Below are 15,961 nucleotides of genomic sequence, written 5' to 3' on the forward strand. Positions count from 1 at the left end.
TGCTTCTGCCTTTCACAACAACATTAATCTACATTTCGTGCTGCAGTTTCCCCTTCCTGCTGACCTGGGTTTGCAATTAGGGAAGGGAAGCAATTTAACATTTTATGTCTTAAGAAGAAAATAAAAAAAAAAAAAGCACCTTCAGAACCACTTTATATTATCTAGAGGAACACCAAGTTGCTCATTCATCTCAGTGTGCAGACCATTTTTAGCCCAACTAAATTAAGAATACTGTAACAGAATTTTTGAGCATTCAAAGACATTTCTCTTGAAAAGGTAAATGAAACATTCAAACAATGGACTGCATGAGACATACAGCAAATTATTGATCATTCAGAAGCGCCAGATGATTTAATAACTATCCAATATAAAACTGGGAGAGAGGAATCCTTTCCTCGTCTCAGTAAGAGCTATTTCTGCTCCAGCTCATATGCACAACGTCAGCAGCTCTGAGCTGACAGAGTTCTTCCTTCTGTCCTACTGTGGATAAATTAAGCCAGACAGTAAGCAGAGAAAGACACAACTGGACAGAAGGAATATCCAAAGGAGGCTCATTAGGAAGTAAAGAACTTTTTTTTTAAACGTCAACCAAGATGACTACGCCAAAATACCAACTGAGCCAACGTACTATACCCTCGAATTGCATCCAACAGCAGAGAGACTGCAAGACAAGTAACAGGACTCTCTGTGAGCTCCTGATCTGACTTACAGATACCCATCCCTAAAAGGATGACACACGTTGCAGATGGTATTACCAAGGATGCAGTTTTAAAAGAACAGCAAGTTACTAGAGTAAAAGACAGGAATGCTGCAGTCCAGCTTTCATCGCTGCAAATAGCTTAGCAATATTCACAGATTTCACAGAGATCTCCTTGCTGTTATCTATTCCAATTTGCAAAGCCAAGATAAAAGTTAAAGTGATAACCTTTACTTGAAGGGCAATTATTTCCTGCACTTCTAATAATAAAATGTCCTTTGCAGATTAAAAAAAATGGTATCAATACTGTAAGTCAGGGCATGAGTTTATCAGATACTTTTTTTCAATCTAAGAGACACAGCACACCAGCCAGAGGTCAATGTGGAATCCAGGGAAGTGACCAGCCACCACTCTACAGGCTACAACAGCTTTTCGGAGTTGCTCCAGTGACTTATAATCCTCCGGTCTGATATTCTGCATAGCACAGGCTCTAACGCTGCCTTCACCTCTCTCTCCACCAAGCCGAGAGACCCATGGCTAGACTAGACAGTTATCTTTCAGACAGGGTGTCCAACCAGCAGGGAATGAGTTCAAGTTACAGATGTAACCTACACATCCCTTTTAAGTCATTCTGAAGCGTATTCTTACTTTTAGAAAAACATGCATTAATTCTGATATGTTTTTCTCAGTTTTCCCTTCCCCGTGGCTCCAGGCCTTATCAAGCTGAAGCAGAGTAAAGCTGACAGGAATACTCTTGGAGCTTTTGCCAGCAATTTGAATAGAAACAGAGAAACTAAGCAGAGCATGGGCAGTTCCTTCTGTTGGTGTTTGCCAAAAGCTCTCAGTGGCAGCACAGACAAACAAAATGTGCCTGTAAAGTCAAGAAAAATCACACTGATGGGTTTACATACACTTGGAAAGCTAACAACAATAAAAAAAAAAATCTTCACAGAACTTGAAGTTGTTCAAAATGGAACTGCTCTGCATCCTTTCTTTTTCAAGGGAAGTCTCTGGCATGCCAATTCACAAAAAGACTTTTTAAGTCCTGATTCTGGCTGGTAAAAAGCTGTAAATTGTTGTAGTAGTAATATCATACAGCACATGCACAGCAGTACATGGTAGACAAAGCTATCCAGATTGCCTGCTCTGAAAATCATTGAACCTAAAGGACAAGAATCAACAGCATAAAGATCAAATAGGATTGACTACATCATGTGAATATATAGAATAAATAGCTCTAAGTGATTTATTTTTTCCAGTGGCTGGAAGGGACAGACCACAAAAAGAGATGTACCAGAAATGGACACAAGAGCTCCGCAAGAAAAGGCAAGGCAAAAAACAGGGAGAAGGGGAAGCATAAGAAAAAATTAACAAAACAGACAGGACAGGCTCAAAAGGAATTTGAATCAGATGAGGAAGATTTGAAGCTAGTGTAGAACTTGCCTGAGGAAGTGGAAATTCAAAACAAGAAGAGAAGACAGATGTGTTCTGAATAGCTCACTGGGGATGAAGCGAGAAGCTGAGCACTCAGAAGAAAAGGCAGTAGCTCTAGAAGTCAACACATAAGACCAAAGCAAAAAAATCAAGGACGAGTCAAATTTCCAGCCTCAGTAACAGGGCCCAAACCATACAAACACTCACCTGCCTACAGGCTGCCTGAACGTGAGATAAGGTGCCTTGTGACACGTACAGAAAACCAGCCTCTCAACACGTTACGTGCAATTCTGTTATGAAGTACACAAATGACATGTGAGAGGCTGACAGTAAAACAGGCGGGGTTAAAATGAAATTCAAGGTGCTGTCTTCCCTTCCATAAAACTGATATTGTCACCTTCAATCTGTTCTTCCCAAATTAAATTCCGTATCAGCACACAGAATAAGAACGGGATCCAGATACACGGTATGTTACTGCTACAGTGCATCTTCAGGAACAGTAAAACAGCTACATCCAAAATCATTCACCGAACCAAGAGCAAACTGTGGGAGGGCAAAGAGTAGATAAGTAATTAGCTGCTATGACTTCCAATAACAACAAAAGACTCCAGTGATTACAACTGCAATTAAGAGCATCCCAACAGCATCATCTTCTGATTCACGTTACCCACTTATCTTTCGTCCTTTTCTTTCCACTATTATTCATGCCTTATCTCACTGAATGTTAGTGAGGACACTTAATGTATAGATGTACGTAAGGGAGATCAACCGTAATTACAATTTACTGTTAACATCAAGATTTTTCTTCATAGTAACAGAAGTGAAAGAAACATAAGACTGGATAAAAATTATATTGCAAAGGTAGAAGAGAACAGAGGAAAAACTACTTCATCTAGCCTTGTATTTTCTTTCTAACATCAAATTCACTTGCTACGCTGGTGAGTATCCTGATGCAGTTTGGTGTTTAGAATACCTGAGGAAATCCAGGGCTGAATAACAGTGTGATGCACTGCAGGATCTCATTTCTGTCAGTCCTTCACTTCAACCCCACTCTGCCTTTTGCAGTTTCTAGTCACATACTTTCTTTCAAATTGACCTTGAATTTGACAGTCAACTCCAACACCACACTAGATTTACAAATATGATTAGGGTATGAGAACAGGATACATCAGAGAGACTGTCCCCAACCAGACCCAGTTAATCACGCTACAGAACGCATATCCATGAACATAATTTCCAGTTTTCTGACATTCAATAAATTAATCAACCCAAGCCTGTATGTATAGAGAAAAGAAGACAGCTCCCTCTACTGGGTGAGACAATGCAGCTTCGCTTGTCCTTCCCACACACTCTGCACAGCAGGCGTGTGCATATTTAACTCTCCAAGAATTTTTTTTTAAAAATCCAATCCACAAGATGGTATCGAGTTGTTTAGATCACTCTGCAATTTCAGGAACTGGCCTACAGAAACCACACTTCTATAGTTTTTACATTTAAAAGCACAGAGAAGAAAATTCTTCCCACAGGTCTGCGTAAGAGCCTGATGAAGTGACGTCCTATCTCTAGGTGAAACACCTGAAAATCCAGTGTCCCTGATGTCAGTGTCCACTGTCAGCCCAGGTCGGGGAACAGACAGAGTTCAGCAGCGTTACTCACAGTATGCATTGAACACCTGGCTTGTCTTACCGCTACTCAATTAAACTCTTTCTTGTACATCCCTGCCTCCAGAGACAGCTCTTACCTTGTTTAAGGGAATGGCTGCAGCTTTCCACCTGCATGAGGCTTCATCACAACGGCAGCTGCATGCAATTGCTAGCACGCAGAACAAAGAGTGATGAAATATCAGGGTACAAGTAGACAGCAGACGATGCCACAAGTGGAAGGCAATGATCTGTATTTCAAGTGCTTATATTAGGATCTTCTAGGAAAACTACAATCTTTTCCTTTCTCAGTCTGAAACACAAGGCCAGAAGTCACACTTCTTATTCATACAGCATTAGTCTTTTCCTGTAGGCCTCAAAACATTCACAAAAGTGGGTAAGAACTGTCACAACCCAGCCTGCACCAATTCCCATCAAAGGCACTGCCAGGTCAATAGGTAAACCACAAATCTGCAACCTCGTGAATGAGAAAGTTCTTCTTAACTTTGCTACAAATTTCCACAGCAAACTTTTGCAAAATAAAAGCAGGCTGTGTCCAAGCTGTTTGCCTCTAAAAGCAGACGTTACTGTTGCCTCCAAAGAAGCAGTATCAGTAAAAATTGCCACTGAGGGGAGAGTGTGGAGATCTGGAGTATCTGGAGATCTGTTCAAGCTCTTCACTTAGAACAGATGGGGCTAAAACAGCTAGCAGGCACTCGCTGGTCATACAACCAAGTGACTCCTCCAACACAACGTGCTGCTTTCTTTTCACTTTTCAAAAGATCCCTTTGTGAGTTGAAGAAGCAGCAAAACTCCAGTTTTTTCATCACCTTGACTTTCACCATCTGACAGTTTCTTTAACATTACACGATTCCTGTCCTTGAACTTCCTACAAGTACCAGACAATACTTGTTCAACCTTTGACAGCATAGTAAGGTTTTGGAGCTTTTTTGGATTAAGATGTTTAATGGCAGAAAAAGGGATGGAGAAAAATTATATATAATAATTCTAAAAAGAGAGAGATCACACTCTCAAAGTAACATTTATACCATTTAAAATCTACATTTAAAATTACCTCAGTGGCAAACTTGTTACTATATTCAAAAATATTTTTCCAAATTAACTGGATGAACAGCAAGCAAAGCACATCTATACCTATGTGCCCTGAAAACATACCCTTCTTACTATCAATTATTTTCTCTCAGCAGACATATTTCCACAGTCCAAAAACACCAATAATCACATCTTCTGATGAAAAAAATAAACACCTCAGTTTATTTAAAAAATTATTCACAAATGGAGTAAAGCACAGAGCTAAAAAAGCCTCCATCTGACAGCTGGTAACCTATACGAAACAGACCTCTGCTAAAGCCGAGAGACAGACACAGATGTTGTGGTAAAAATTGAAGAGCACTCCAGATCCAACTTATGGACAGGCTCTTCAGAAGCACTCTTAATTCACAAATTGCAATAGAATGACTACAGTCACGGAGAGATTCTGGAAACCTCCTCACCGCCACTGTGATAAGGAAGGGCAAGAGCAATAACCTCCTCTTCTAAACCTTTCATACTACAACAATTGCTCAGAGTTTGCATTTGAGTTGTAACTAGGGAAGAGGAAAGTGAAGCAGAAGAAAACACAGGACATCTAAACCATCCTCATCTCTGAGTGACAACTACAAAAAGCAGACCATAAAACAGGATGTCTTTTAACAACAGATCGCCAGTTTAATGCAGCTTGGTCTATACTAGTGCAGAGGACGCCTTCCGTGCTCTACCTGCTCCGTGGACTAACAGACTTTGGCCGCGCAGGCCTTTTAATTCACAAAATTTTATCGACATGGCTGCAGTCCAGGAGCAGCTCAGGTCAACCGTGACTGAAATTCACGTGGTTTTGAGCTACCCTTCAGCAGTTGTACTGCCCTGAGTTTCAATGAATGGGAGAGGTTTTTGTAGAGCACTGATAAGGACTAAAGACATCCTTGAAAAAGGATGGCTATTCACTGTCTGATAAACCTTGTTCCTCTGCATGCCTTGTCCTCATGAGCTCCCTCTGTGAGAGACCCAAAGGTGTCTCAGTTCTTTCCCAATATGGAATTCCAGAGGAGTAGGAAACATGCAGACATCTGCACAATCCACTGCAATATACAGCAGCCATTCTCACAAAAAAAACCAAACAAAATTGCCCACTTATTTACCAGGAATAGAAACAAGCATCTATCTCATGGTCTGGAGACAGTATGAGACCTTCTTAAACAGTAACTGGAGAGCCCTATCCAAACTGGTATTCCATGTAAAAGCTCTTGAGAAACAACAGTATCATCATGCACTATCTAGATGAAGCTATCATTGACTTAGAAGTTATGTAAGGAGAAACAGAATGCACATAAATTCTAGACAGGTATGTTTTTATTGAAAGTAAGTGAAGGTAAACTGGCTGTCTTGTTATTTGCATTAATACTGACAGAAACCAACTGCTGGGAATTGCTGGGAAAACAGCACTCAACCTTTCCTTCCATCAGCAAAACTGCAAAACGCTCCGTGTGCCAGCGAATGATTTTGCATTGTGAAGGCAGCCAGCGCCCGTACTGCAGACAAACCCTTGGTTGACCGCATCAGTTCCTGGAGCACAGGCCTTGCTGTCAAAGCCGAACCCCAGCATTATTGTCTTCTGCATCTCCTTGACAGCCGGTTCTTTGCTCTTGGAACTCACCACCCACGCAGGCCACGAGGATTCACCTGCCAAGTGTTACAGGTCCCCTTGGGATGAGCGTCTCACACTCCCCACTATGTTTGTTCTCTGCACAGGTTCTCTACTCTCTCCTTACTGAAGCAAACTGCAGAAGCACTATCCTCCTTCCGCCCAACACCCACAACAGTAGCTGCCACAGATGATCATTACTGTGGAGAGCACGTGTAGCTTCTATACTCAGTGGTCAGTACAGAAAATCTGTGCTGGCACTGCTGGTTTGGGTGCTCCATGAGGGAGCAACTTCTCCTCGGAGAGCTGTGCTGGATTACAGCAACGACTGTTATGTGCTTTAGTGGATTCTGCTTCTCTAGTGCGAAATATCATTTTCATCGTTGTTCAAGTAAAAGCAGTTGCACAGTTCTTGATCTTTAGAGGCAGGAAAGAGGGAAACATCTGTTAGGTGTTTGCCCTTCTCCAAAGCAGATCAGACATCAGTAACCCTAGATGAAAAGCTTCAATACGACTAAACAGTGAACTTTTACAGTTTCTCATTATAACTGACACAAAGCACCACACTCCAATGTTTCTGAGAGCTCTCCTGATTTTTGCTCTTTTATTTTTGTAGAAAAGTAAGATCAGGACAAAGAATTCAAAAGGAAAAATTAAAAAGTAAAGAAACTAATGCAGAAGGTGGAAGCCTAACACCCAACCCCTGCTCCCTGCCTTCCCCCCAAAATAATCCCAGATTAGACTAGCAAAATAGGATCTCATCAGGTGCAGGTGTTCTTCCTTTTCTTCCCTGGCACAGAAGCACAAAGTATTTGCACTGCCTCTGCAGACAATGACACCCAGAAAAGATTCTTATTTCGTATGCATAAGACGGATATGCACCTCCACTGAGACCGAGGCACACACTTGAAAAAGAATCTTGTTTACTCCCAACCACAGACAAGTCTATAATTGATTTCTTTTAACTTTCGTGAGACTGCTTTACACTGGGGAAACAAGGTTGTGCAGTATAATGAACTGGCTAGGAGAAAATTAAACACTAACAACTCACTCCTTGCATGACCATCTCTAAATTAAAAATTTTTTGCATACCAAAGTCAACTATACATATGCCCTCTCTGCAAACTACCAGTAACTCATACAGTTTACAGGCAAGACCAGGTTATACTGAAAAACTTTCAGCTTCTAACAAGGACAGGCTGCCTCATTCACCCTTGAATTCAACTGCGATAAGACCTCCATTTCTCTAGTGTTTGTCACTGAAGCATTTTACCAACATTGCTATTTGCCTGTACAGATTGTATAAGTCTGTATACATTACTTTTGTATTTTGCTCAAACATTTACCACCTGCAGAAACAGAGTGCCCTCTAGCTCTGGCCGAACTCAAGAGAATTTTCCTAAGACCCTGTTTTCTTAAAGTCCAGCACTTACAAAGAGCATTCTGTTACCTGTACTCTTACCTGTCCTGGGGTCAAACAGCTGGTTGGCCTCCAAGTCTGTGAAAGTGCTGAAGCAAATGGGGCATTTAAAAGAGGCGCGATTGGTGGAGTCTCTTTCATCCGTCTCAATCCTCCTCCTCATGTGGTCCAGCTTGTACTTCACCACGTTAACCAGAAGGCGGTAGTTGATGAAGTAGTAGTTATGACGGGTGGTTTTGCCATCTGGAGCCGTCTCTACCCTCATTCGGCATTTGATGAACTTGTCACCCTTGAGGGTGTTGAGGACAGCCCGCAACTGCTTCCTATCAAACTTAAGGAGCTCTAGCATGTCCTCTTCCTTCACGCAGGGGTTCCTGATGAGAATGTCCAGAGCCAAAGCATGTTCAATGCCATAAAAGCCACGCACCACGTATTTGGCAAGGCGTTTGAGAGCTGCTGGGACCTCAGTGAGGACGTCTGGGTCAGTCATAGCAGGTTCAGATCCTGAGCTTCATGTATACTGCAAAGAAAAAAGGCAGACGGATTCTTAGCTAGTCTTCTGACTTCAGAAGTCTTGATTTACCTCACTTAGAGCTAAGAAAAGGATGGGGTTTTCTATTTCTCTCTCCCAAGCCCTGTACTGTCTCCTTAGGTGTTAATAATGCCAATGCTACAGAAGTAGAATTAGGAAATGGTACCTCTCATTTAAAATAAAATGATGGAAAACTTAAAAAAAGCACACAAGAAATCAGTACCATAACATACGGCAGATTTCACTTCTACTCAGTCACAGCCAACAGAGCTGGAATAAGCAAGCTGTCTTGAAGCTGAGCTCCAGTCGACAGCTTCATGATCAGCTGAGACTTGTAGCTTGGGAGAAGCAGAACAAGGCTACAGCAAGAAAGGTCCTAAGAGAGCCCAAGAGCGGAGTAGTCTTATGGCCCCAGCTGATGTCACTTGATCACACTGTAAGTAGCCCTGCCTGCTTCTACTCCTCAGACGTCACTGGGCAGAGATATTGCATGAGGACAGCCTGCTAGTACAGACTGGTATGCGCTCAAGCAAAAGCTCCCAGCTGCACAATGAGAACAGACAGACTTTTTCCTTACTTTCTGATAAATAGACCTTAGTCAACCGTCTGCAGCATGAAAACTGTTAGCACGACCAACTCCTACATCACAGACTGCTTCAGCCTTGATCTTAGATGAGCAAATAGGCCCTTCCAAAGGACTAATCCTTCATTTAAAGTGTCTCACATTCAGGCCTTAGAAACCCATGGATAATATAGCACAATAACTCAAGTAAAAATCAAGGCTTAGTAAACATGAAGAGACGACGTGTTTAAAAAGAAAAAAGTATTCCATGAAGTATCCTTTGAGTTACTTATCACGACTTACCATGCTGTCTTTGACAAGACAATAATTTCTAAAGAAGTACTGTATTTTCACTTCATTTTTCTTCAACATCAAATGGCACAAATGATCGTGACAATTATGTCAATTATGCACAACGGTCATGCTTCTGTGACATAGACAGGATCATATATAGGATCGTATCATGCAAGGAATTCCTCATATCGTCACCCCTGCCACAGACGTAGCCAAAAATCAAACCCCAGCAGACAACTAACAGCAGTGATTCTTCTGAAGCAGCCAGTTTTGTCCAGTGAAGAGAAAAAGGGAAGCAACGCCATAAGGCACAGAGCAAAGGCTTACTGTCATTTCACAGGGTGGTTTTGCACATTTTCCCTCCACACTTTCAAGTCTATGCATCTGTAGGCAATAGCAAAATTCCCCTCCACTCATAATGCCCTTGGATTTCCATGTATGAAAGGTTCAAGATAAGTATGAAGTATTATAGGGGCTTTTGAAATACCCATTCAGGGGGTTGTACTTCCAGTCAACTTCAAATAAAATTTTGAATCGTTTCTTTCAATATGAGACTTCTGTGCTAGTTTAGGATATGAATAACCATTTCTTAGGCAAAAGGTTTCTTCAACTGAAGAAAACCCCCACACCGTAATTTGTTTGTTCGTCATTGCTAAGCAATTTTTATCCATGAACTAATACCATAAATAGTAAAACTCTGCCAATCTCAGTTTTCACTTCCATTAGATGTTTCACACACTGTATATGTATCTCCCCAGCACTAAAGTCTCAAATAAAGGAAAGAGGAGAGTGACAGCAGAAGAAAGGATCTGGATGGGTATCCTATTTTCTTCATCGCTATCATAAAACCTGTAATATCCTTTTTGAAAAACAACATTACAGAACTTTTCTATACTCCCTAAACTAAGACATCCCCCTGAAATCAGCAGGCTCTACATGTAACCAAGCAGCTGATGACTCACTTCCACCAGCTAAGACTACTCAAAAATCTGGGATCATTTATCACAGTAGCCTGCCTGGATTTTTTTTTTTTTTTTGGTATTAGAAACACTGCCCTCCCAAAAAACTTTAAGCAACATTACCAATTGAAGCTTTACTTCTCTCCAACCCCTACCCGCTTCTGCAACTGAGGTATGTTCCCCTCAAGGGCCAGTGCCACTGCAAAGCAATTAGGCTGTGGATTTCAGAGCTTAACAGTAAGTAAATGAAGACTGCCCTGTCTTTTCTGCCTTTTGCGTAAGAAAAAACCCCACCTTCATTCTTTTCTTTTAAAATGCTTCCCTGCTTGAGCTTTTTTTTTTTTTTCTCTAACTTAGGGCCAAACAGTATTCACAGTGCTCAGACTGAAACAAACTGAACAACATCTCTTGACTGCTGGTGTGCAGGCTGAGAATAGCTCACAGAAAACAATACTTGGATGTCCAGCTCCAGCTTCCCTTCAAGGAAATTAAATTATGTTTATCACGTCATGAATTAGCCGCGAAACAAGTACTTCTAGAGTCAGTTAGCTTTCTTTTGCATGCCAGATACATAATGATTTATCTCACACAGAGGACAGTTTTACAGAGCTTTGCATTAAAGGTAAAAGCATTAGCAATAAAGGATGCCCCATCGTGAGTTAGCCATACAGTATTTTCGAATCTCTAAGTCAGACCCAATCTGAATACCGTCACAGGACACTGTCCTTGAAAATCAATTTCATTCTATTGGAATTTTTACAGTCTTTCAGTCACATAAAGATAAATCTTGCTGTTGATTGAATCTGTCAGCAACATACTGATACTATACAACAACGTCGATGCAGAAGCTGTCCAGAAGCCTTTATGTATTCAAATTGATTAAATCTTATTCAGAGTTTAAGCACAGTATAACATTAATGTAAAGATCAATTTTAAATAAAACCTGGCACCCCAGAAGAGACTGAAAAAGTCGAATTTTGAAAGTCAAAAGGTTTTTAAGTGCTGATCTCAAAAACAAACAAACAAAAAAACCTTCTTTCCTCACCAATTCACTGTCCCCTAAAAATTCCTTGCAGAAAAACTTGGCGACGCAACTTGTACTGGGCACAGCGACCTTCAGAACATCAGTTGTAACAAAAAAAGGAGAAAAGTGTTTTTAAAGAAGCGCATCTCGCTCTGGATACCTCATCTGAGAGCTGATGGAAAGCATTTTCTCTGCAAGGATCTCATCAGTAAGACAGCTGTGGATTTCCACAGCCGCTTTCAAAACAGGTTTAAGGTACAATTTCCCAAATAATGCACTCAAACAGCTTAAACTGAGACCTACAAGGGACCAATAAATAAAACCACCTCTAAGAGTATATACTTTTCCCTTGGTTTTCAGCAGTAGTTAGAGATTTAATAATACTTCCTAGTGTCAATCACTAGAAAATATTTTTTTTCATCTAGTGGAACCAGGAGTTTTTATACAATTATTTCTTCTCCTCGACTAGAGATTTTTAGCGGTGTCCAAATCTATGTCCTCAGGTAATAGTGGCCATCTTGAGTGTAACACTGGTTTTCTTCCAGGCATGGATATATGGAAACACAAGCATTCTGAAAACACCACAAACCATTCTTTCCCATTAATGTCCACTTCAAAAAGTTGATTAACACAGATTAAATTCTAAATCCTGCAGAAGACAGCCTTCAGGTGAGACAATCAACTAACTGACAAGGGTCAGCTTTAAGAAGGGGGAAAAAAAAACAACGAAGAAATAAAACCACCAAAGAACACCCTTGTCAAGCTTTGCTACACGAAAGTCAACCATGCTGAACACAACTAACTCAGCTCTAAAAATGAGCATGGACACATGTTCAGCAAACACCAGTTTTTATATTACATTGAGGTCTGATGCCAAACTGAGCTAAAGCAAGGGCTCAAACAAGATCTGTATCGCTGGATGAAGGACGCATTTTACAACATCATTCTTGATAACCATGTTCTCATGTAAGCTATGGGACACAACGATGGCACAGGAGCAAGCATATACCACTGCCAGAACTCACCAGGCCAGGGCCTAACAAATTGTTTCCTAGGAGAAGCTGACATCTGGCTCACAAAGAATCCCAGGCTACAGCCTATGAGCTGCAAATCCTTACTACCTTTCACCAGGCAGGAAAGACAGTGATCCAGCTCACAAGTTGCAATCCAGTGCCACAAGAATAACAGTTTTAAATTCAAAAGCAGGGGACTTTACCATCACATCCTTGAGCAGTGATTTCATCTTCCATCGAAGCAGTAAGTCAAGCCTGAATTAATTACGTGTGCAAAGAAATATGATAACATCTCCTAATAAGGTTTTAATGGACGTGCATCTGTTTCATAATGTCTGTACTGACCTTAATAATGTATGAACATCAAGGGATGTTGTCAGGGGAAAAAAAAAAAACAAAAGAAAAACAATGGCCAAGATACATCACTACGCAGTAAGCACCTACAGCACCAATAATAAAGCACACTGGACAGAATGATATTCAGAAACACCCAAAAGAAAAATTTCAAAATTTAAACATGGGCTTTATTAAAAGAGACAGCTATTGGGGAAATGTTCTGGGTAATTACGTGAATATAATTCGGTATTATGGATACAGGAGGAAAGTAGATCTGTCTATGTTATCACAGTAGGACAGCAAACCTAAATACACTTTAAAAAAAAAAAAAATTGCTCTAAATGTACAAATATAAAAGACAACACTGGCTATAAAAGACAACACTGGGAAGAAAGACCTACAGTTCCACAATAGAATCAGATCTGTTGGGTGAAGAAACTCAGGGTACAGTCTGCAAAATGGAGATCATACCTCAGGTTGAGTAAAAAGCATGAGGCGTAGGTCTTGAGCATAACTAGAGATGTCAGAATAAGGAAATCGAGAGGAGAGCAAGTGACCGCAAAGAAACATTCAGTATGATGGAACCAAAGACCATATAGAAGCCAGAAATTCAACTTGGCAATCACCACTGGTCAGGACTTTCCTGATGTAACATCAAAGCAACTGAACTCTTCTTCTCTATGTGCAAAGATTTCAAGAATTCTTTTGCGAACTCCAACAGGAATTATGCTAAGGCTGTTGGATCTGTTTGTCTTCCTGTTTTTCCTGACTAAAGCCGAGACAAAAGACGAAAAATGCGAAAAAGGTGATACCTAGAAGCCACAATGTAGATGAAACTAGAGCTACAAGTTATGAAAACATAAGCCAGCCAGTGAATTAACCTGAATTTTTACCCAATACTGCAAATGAACATCACCTTGTTTTAACATGTAACTTTGAGGCTTATATTAATTTCACTAGTAATTTTACCTCAAAAAAATTTAATGAAGTCTCACTGTTCATACATTTGACAAGGTAAACATTTTGAAAGCGGGATCTTGAAAAAGGAAGCAGACTGCTCTTCAGACTCATTTGGGTATACAAACCCTTTATAACACCCCAAATCTCTTTTGGAGGAAAACTTGGCGGGGTTGGCTGGGAACCTAGGTCTATCAGACGCACTGTTCACACTTAGAAAGGTGCTTCCTATTTTTCCCCAGATCTAATTTAAATTGTTAGTGCTCTTTTTCACTAAATCTTTTGAGTCCAGGTTTTGCTGATTTGTTTGGAAAATGTTTCTGCAGGCTGCTGCCGTAAGATTTTAAAAAAAGGCAAAAAAAAATACTTGCTTACACCACTGACAGCTTCTTCAGGAAAAAGCAAAATCAGATTATAATAAGAGAGTCCCTCACCTGTAAATGTGGCAAGTACGACAGGCTTCTGGGAGCCAGTGTATACCATATCCCACTCCAGCAGTCACTAGCAAACACCAGATCCTAGTTTTGTAGTCTCTCACTCTAATAAAATTTAAAATTCTGTCTTCCAGAAGATGATGAGGTTAAGCTGAGAGGAGCGATACTGAATCTTCCCGAGTACAAGGAGGGAAAGCACAAATTTCAGAACTATAGTGGGAAAACATGCTATCAAGATTTTAAATGTCTGTAAAATGTAACCTCAGGCACTACTTGTCCCTTCCAGAAAATGGCACAGAATTTTCCACTTCCAAGTCTGCTTTTTTTGCCTTTCTCTTTAGTGAGTGGATGATCAGTGCAACATGTCCCTATTATCCAGAACTGCCTTTATCCCATATCAGTTGCAAACCCAAAGTCTTCTGGCATTTTATCAAAAGCTTACTGAATTCCATTCCCTGGAGACTTCAGGAACACTGCTGCTCAGCCTTCCTCTGGCACTATATCTTGATGAGAAATCATGTATTTTCATTGCAAGACCTGCCCTGAAGTATTAAAGGACAAAAGAACAATCTGCTTTCACTCAAATCCTACCTTCTTGTTGGCATTCTGAAGCCAAGAGGCCACAGGTATCAAAGGGTTTTCTTCACTAAAGATGAAAAGTTGTGTTGCAGCTGCACACAGATAAGCTGAAGGGCCTGGCTGAAATTAGGACATTTTCACCTAATTTCACAAGTAAAAATATATGGAACCACACACGATAGGGCCACAAGGTCTGACCATGCAAGGCAGCAACTGAACAATGCAAGCTCAGGATGTAATTCTCAGTCACATTCATAACCTAAAACTGACATAAACAATAGCAAGATGTCAGTAAATTAAAGGACTACGTATGTGCATGTATACAAACAGATGTAATATTCTGAAATACTGCAAACGCACATTAGCATTAACAAATTATTGACAGTTGTAGCTGTAGAAAAAAATGGAGTGCAGTATTTATGGAAGACCAAACTTAGTGGTAAGAATAGTGAAGGTACCGTTTCCTGTTACAGCTTAAGTCAAATTATACCCTTCCTCCCATAAAGAAGTCTTTCTTTTCCTTCCCAGCCTTCAGCCACAACCCTCGCCATTCTGTGCTAATTTCGACAGTTGCCTATTCATGTAGCAAGGTGAATCAAGTTGATAAAAAGCGAAAAACTAACGTGCCAAAAAAAGTAGGGTATTTTAGAGGGAGGGCAAGGGGGGAAAAGTTCAAGAACTGAACCATTTATGTTACCAGGCTAGAGCCTACGCAAAGCAGAGAGAAGAAAGCATGGCTAGGGATGTAGAAGAGTGAGCTTTCCCCACGTGGTGGCAAAGATGTTAAATGGACTCAATTGTAATGTGAAGCCACTAGAACTTTTTAACCATGGACATCAGAAACTTAAAATTTACACTTTGATGTGAATGTGTACCAGCAGAAGAATATCTGTTATTTTCGAGACATCTCATCATTGGCCCTCACATAATGTCTTGGGGTTTTTTTAAAGGAAAAAAAAGTAAGAGCATTTCTCACAAATATCAAGCCTAAGAACTCATGATTACACTGACGTACAGTGAGCTTAACCCCAGCATTGCTTGTTAAGTTTCTGACAGGAAGAAAGCAGTAATTGTTTTTCATATCCTGGCTTCAATGAGACCTGGAACACCACATTTCTCGTCACGGCAGATGATGTAAGCGGTATTTCAGGAATTCCAGAAAGACAAAGATTTATGAAAGTATTAGGTTCAGAAAAGTTTCAGTGCATCAGGGTGTAGCAAACAAGTGTATATACTGTGGATCTAAGCAGTAAAGAAACAGAGAAACTAAATAACAAGATACCAGGTTAGCTTTAATTCATATAGTTCCTTGTTTAGAAAAACTCCCTAAAGCATCCTGTGTGAAAGCGAGCTGTTAAATAGTATCTCAAAGGAAACGG

The 15,961-nt window shown here is 40.5% G+C and overlaps 1 protein-coding gene across 3 annotated transcripts in view; it reads right to left on the minus strand.

Annotated features, from left to right (window-relative positions):
* GTF2E1 (general transcription factor IIE subunit 1) overlaps positions 1-15,961 on the minus strand; it is a 53,896-nt gene that overhangs the window by 36,529 nt on the left and 1,406 nt on the right. For 2 of the 3 annotated variants that reach the window (XM_087758105.1, XM_087758107.1), the window contains one exon: positions 7,935-8,412. In XM_087758105.1, the coding sequence (XP_087614231.1) occupies positions 7,935-8,382 (448 nt within the window). In that variant the 5' untranslated portion in view covers positions 8,383-8,412. Of the gene's footprint in view, positions 1-7,934; positions 8,413-14,594; positions 14,848-15,961 lie in introns of all 3 variants that reach the window. The other variant, XM_087758106.1, reaches the window with a different exon arrangement.

The sequence above is a fragment of the Nipponia nippon genome, unplaced genomic scaffold, assembly GCF_047370975.1.
Source record: "Nipponia nippon isolate SJK-2023a ecotype South Korea unplaced genomic scaffold, ASM4737097v1 scaffold_2, whole genome shotgun sequence".
NCBI lineage: Eukaryota > Metazoa > Chordata > Aves > Pelecaniformes > Threskiornithidae > Nipponia > Nipponia nippon.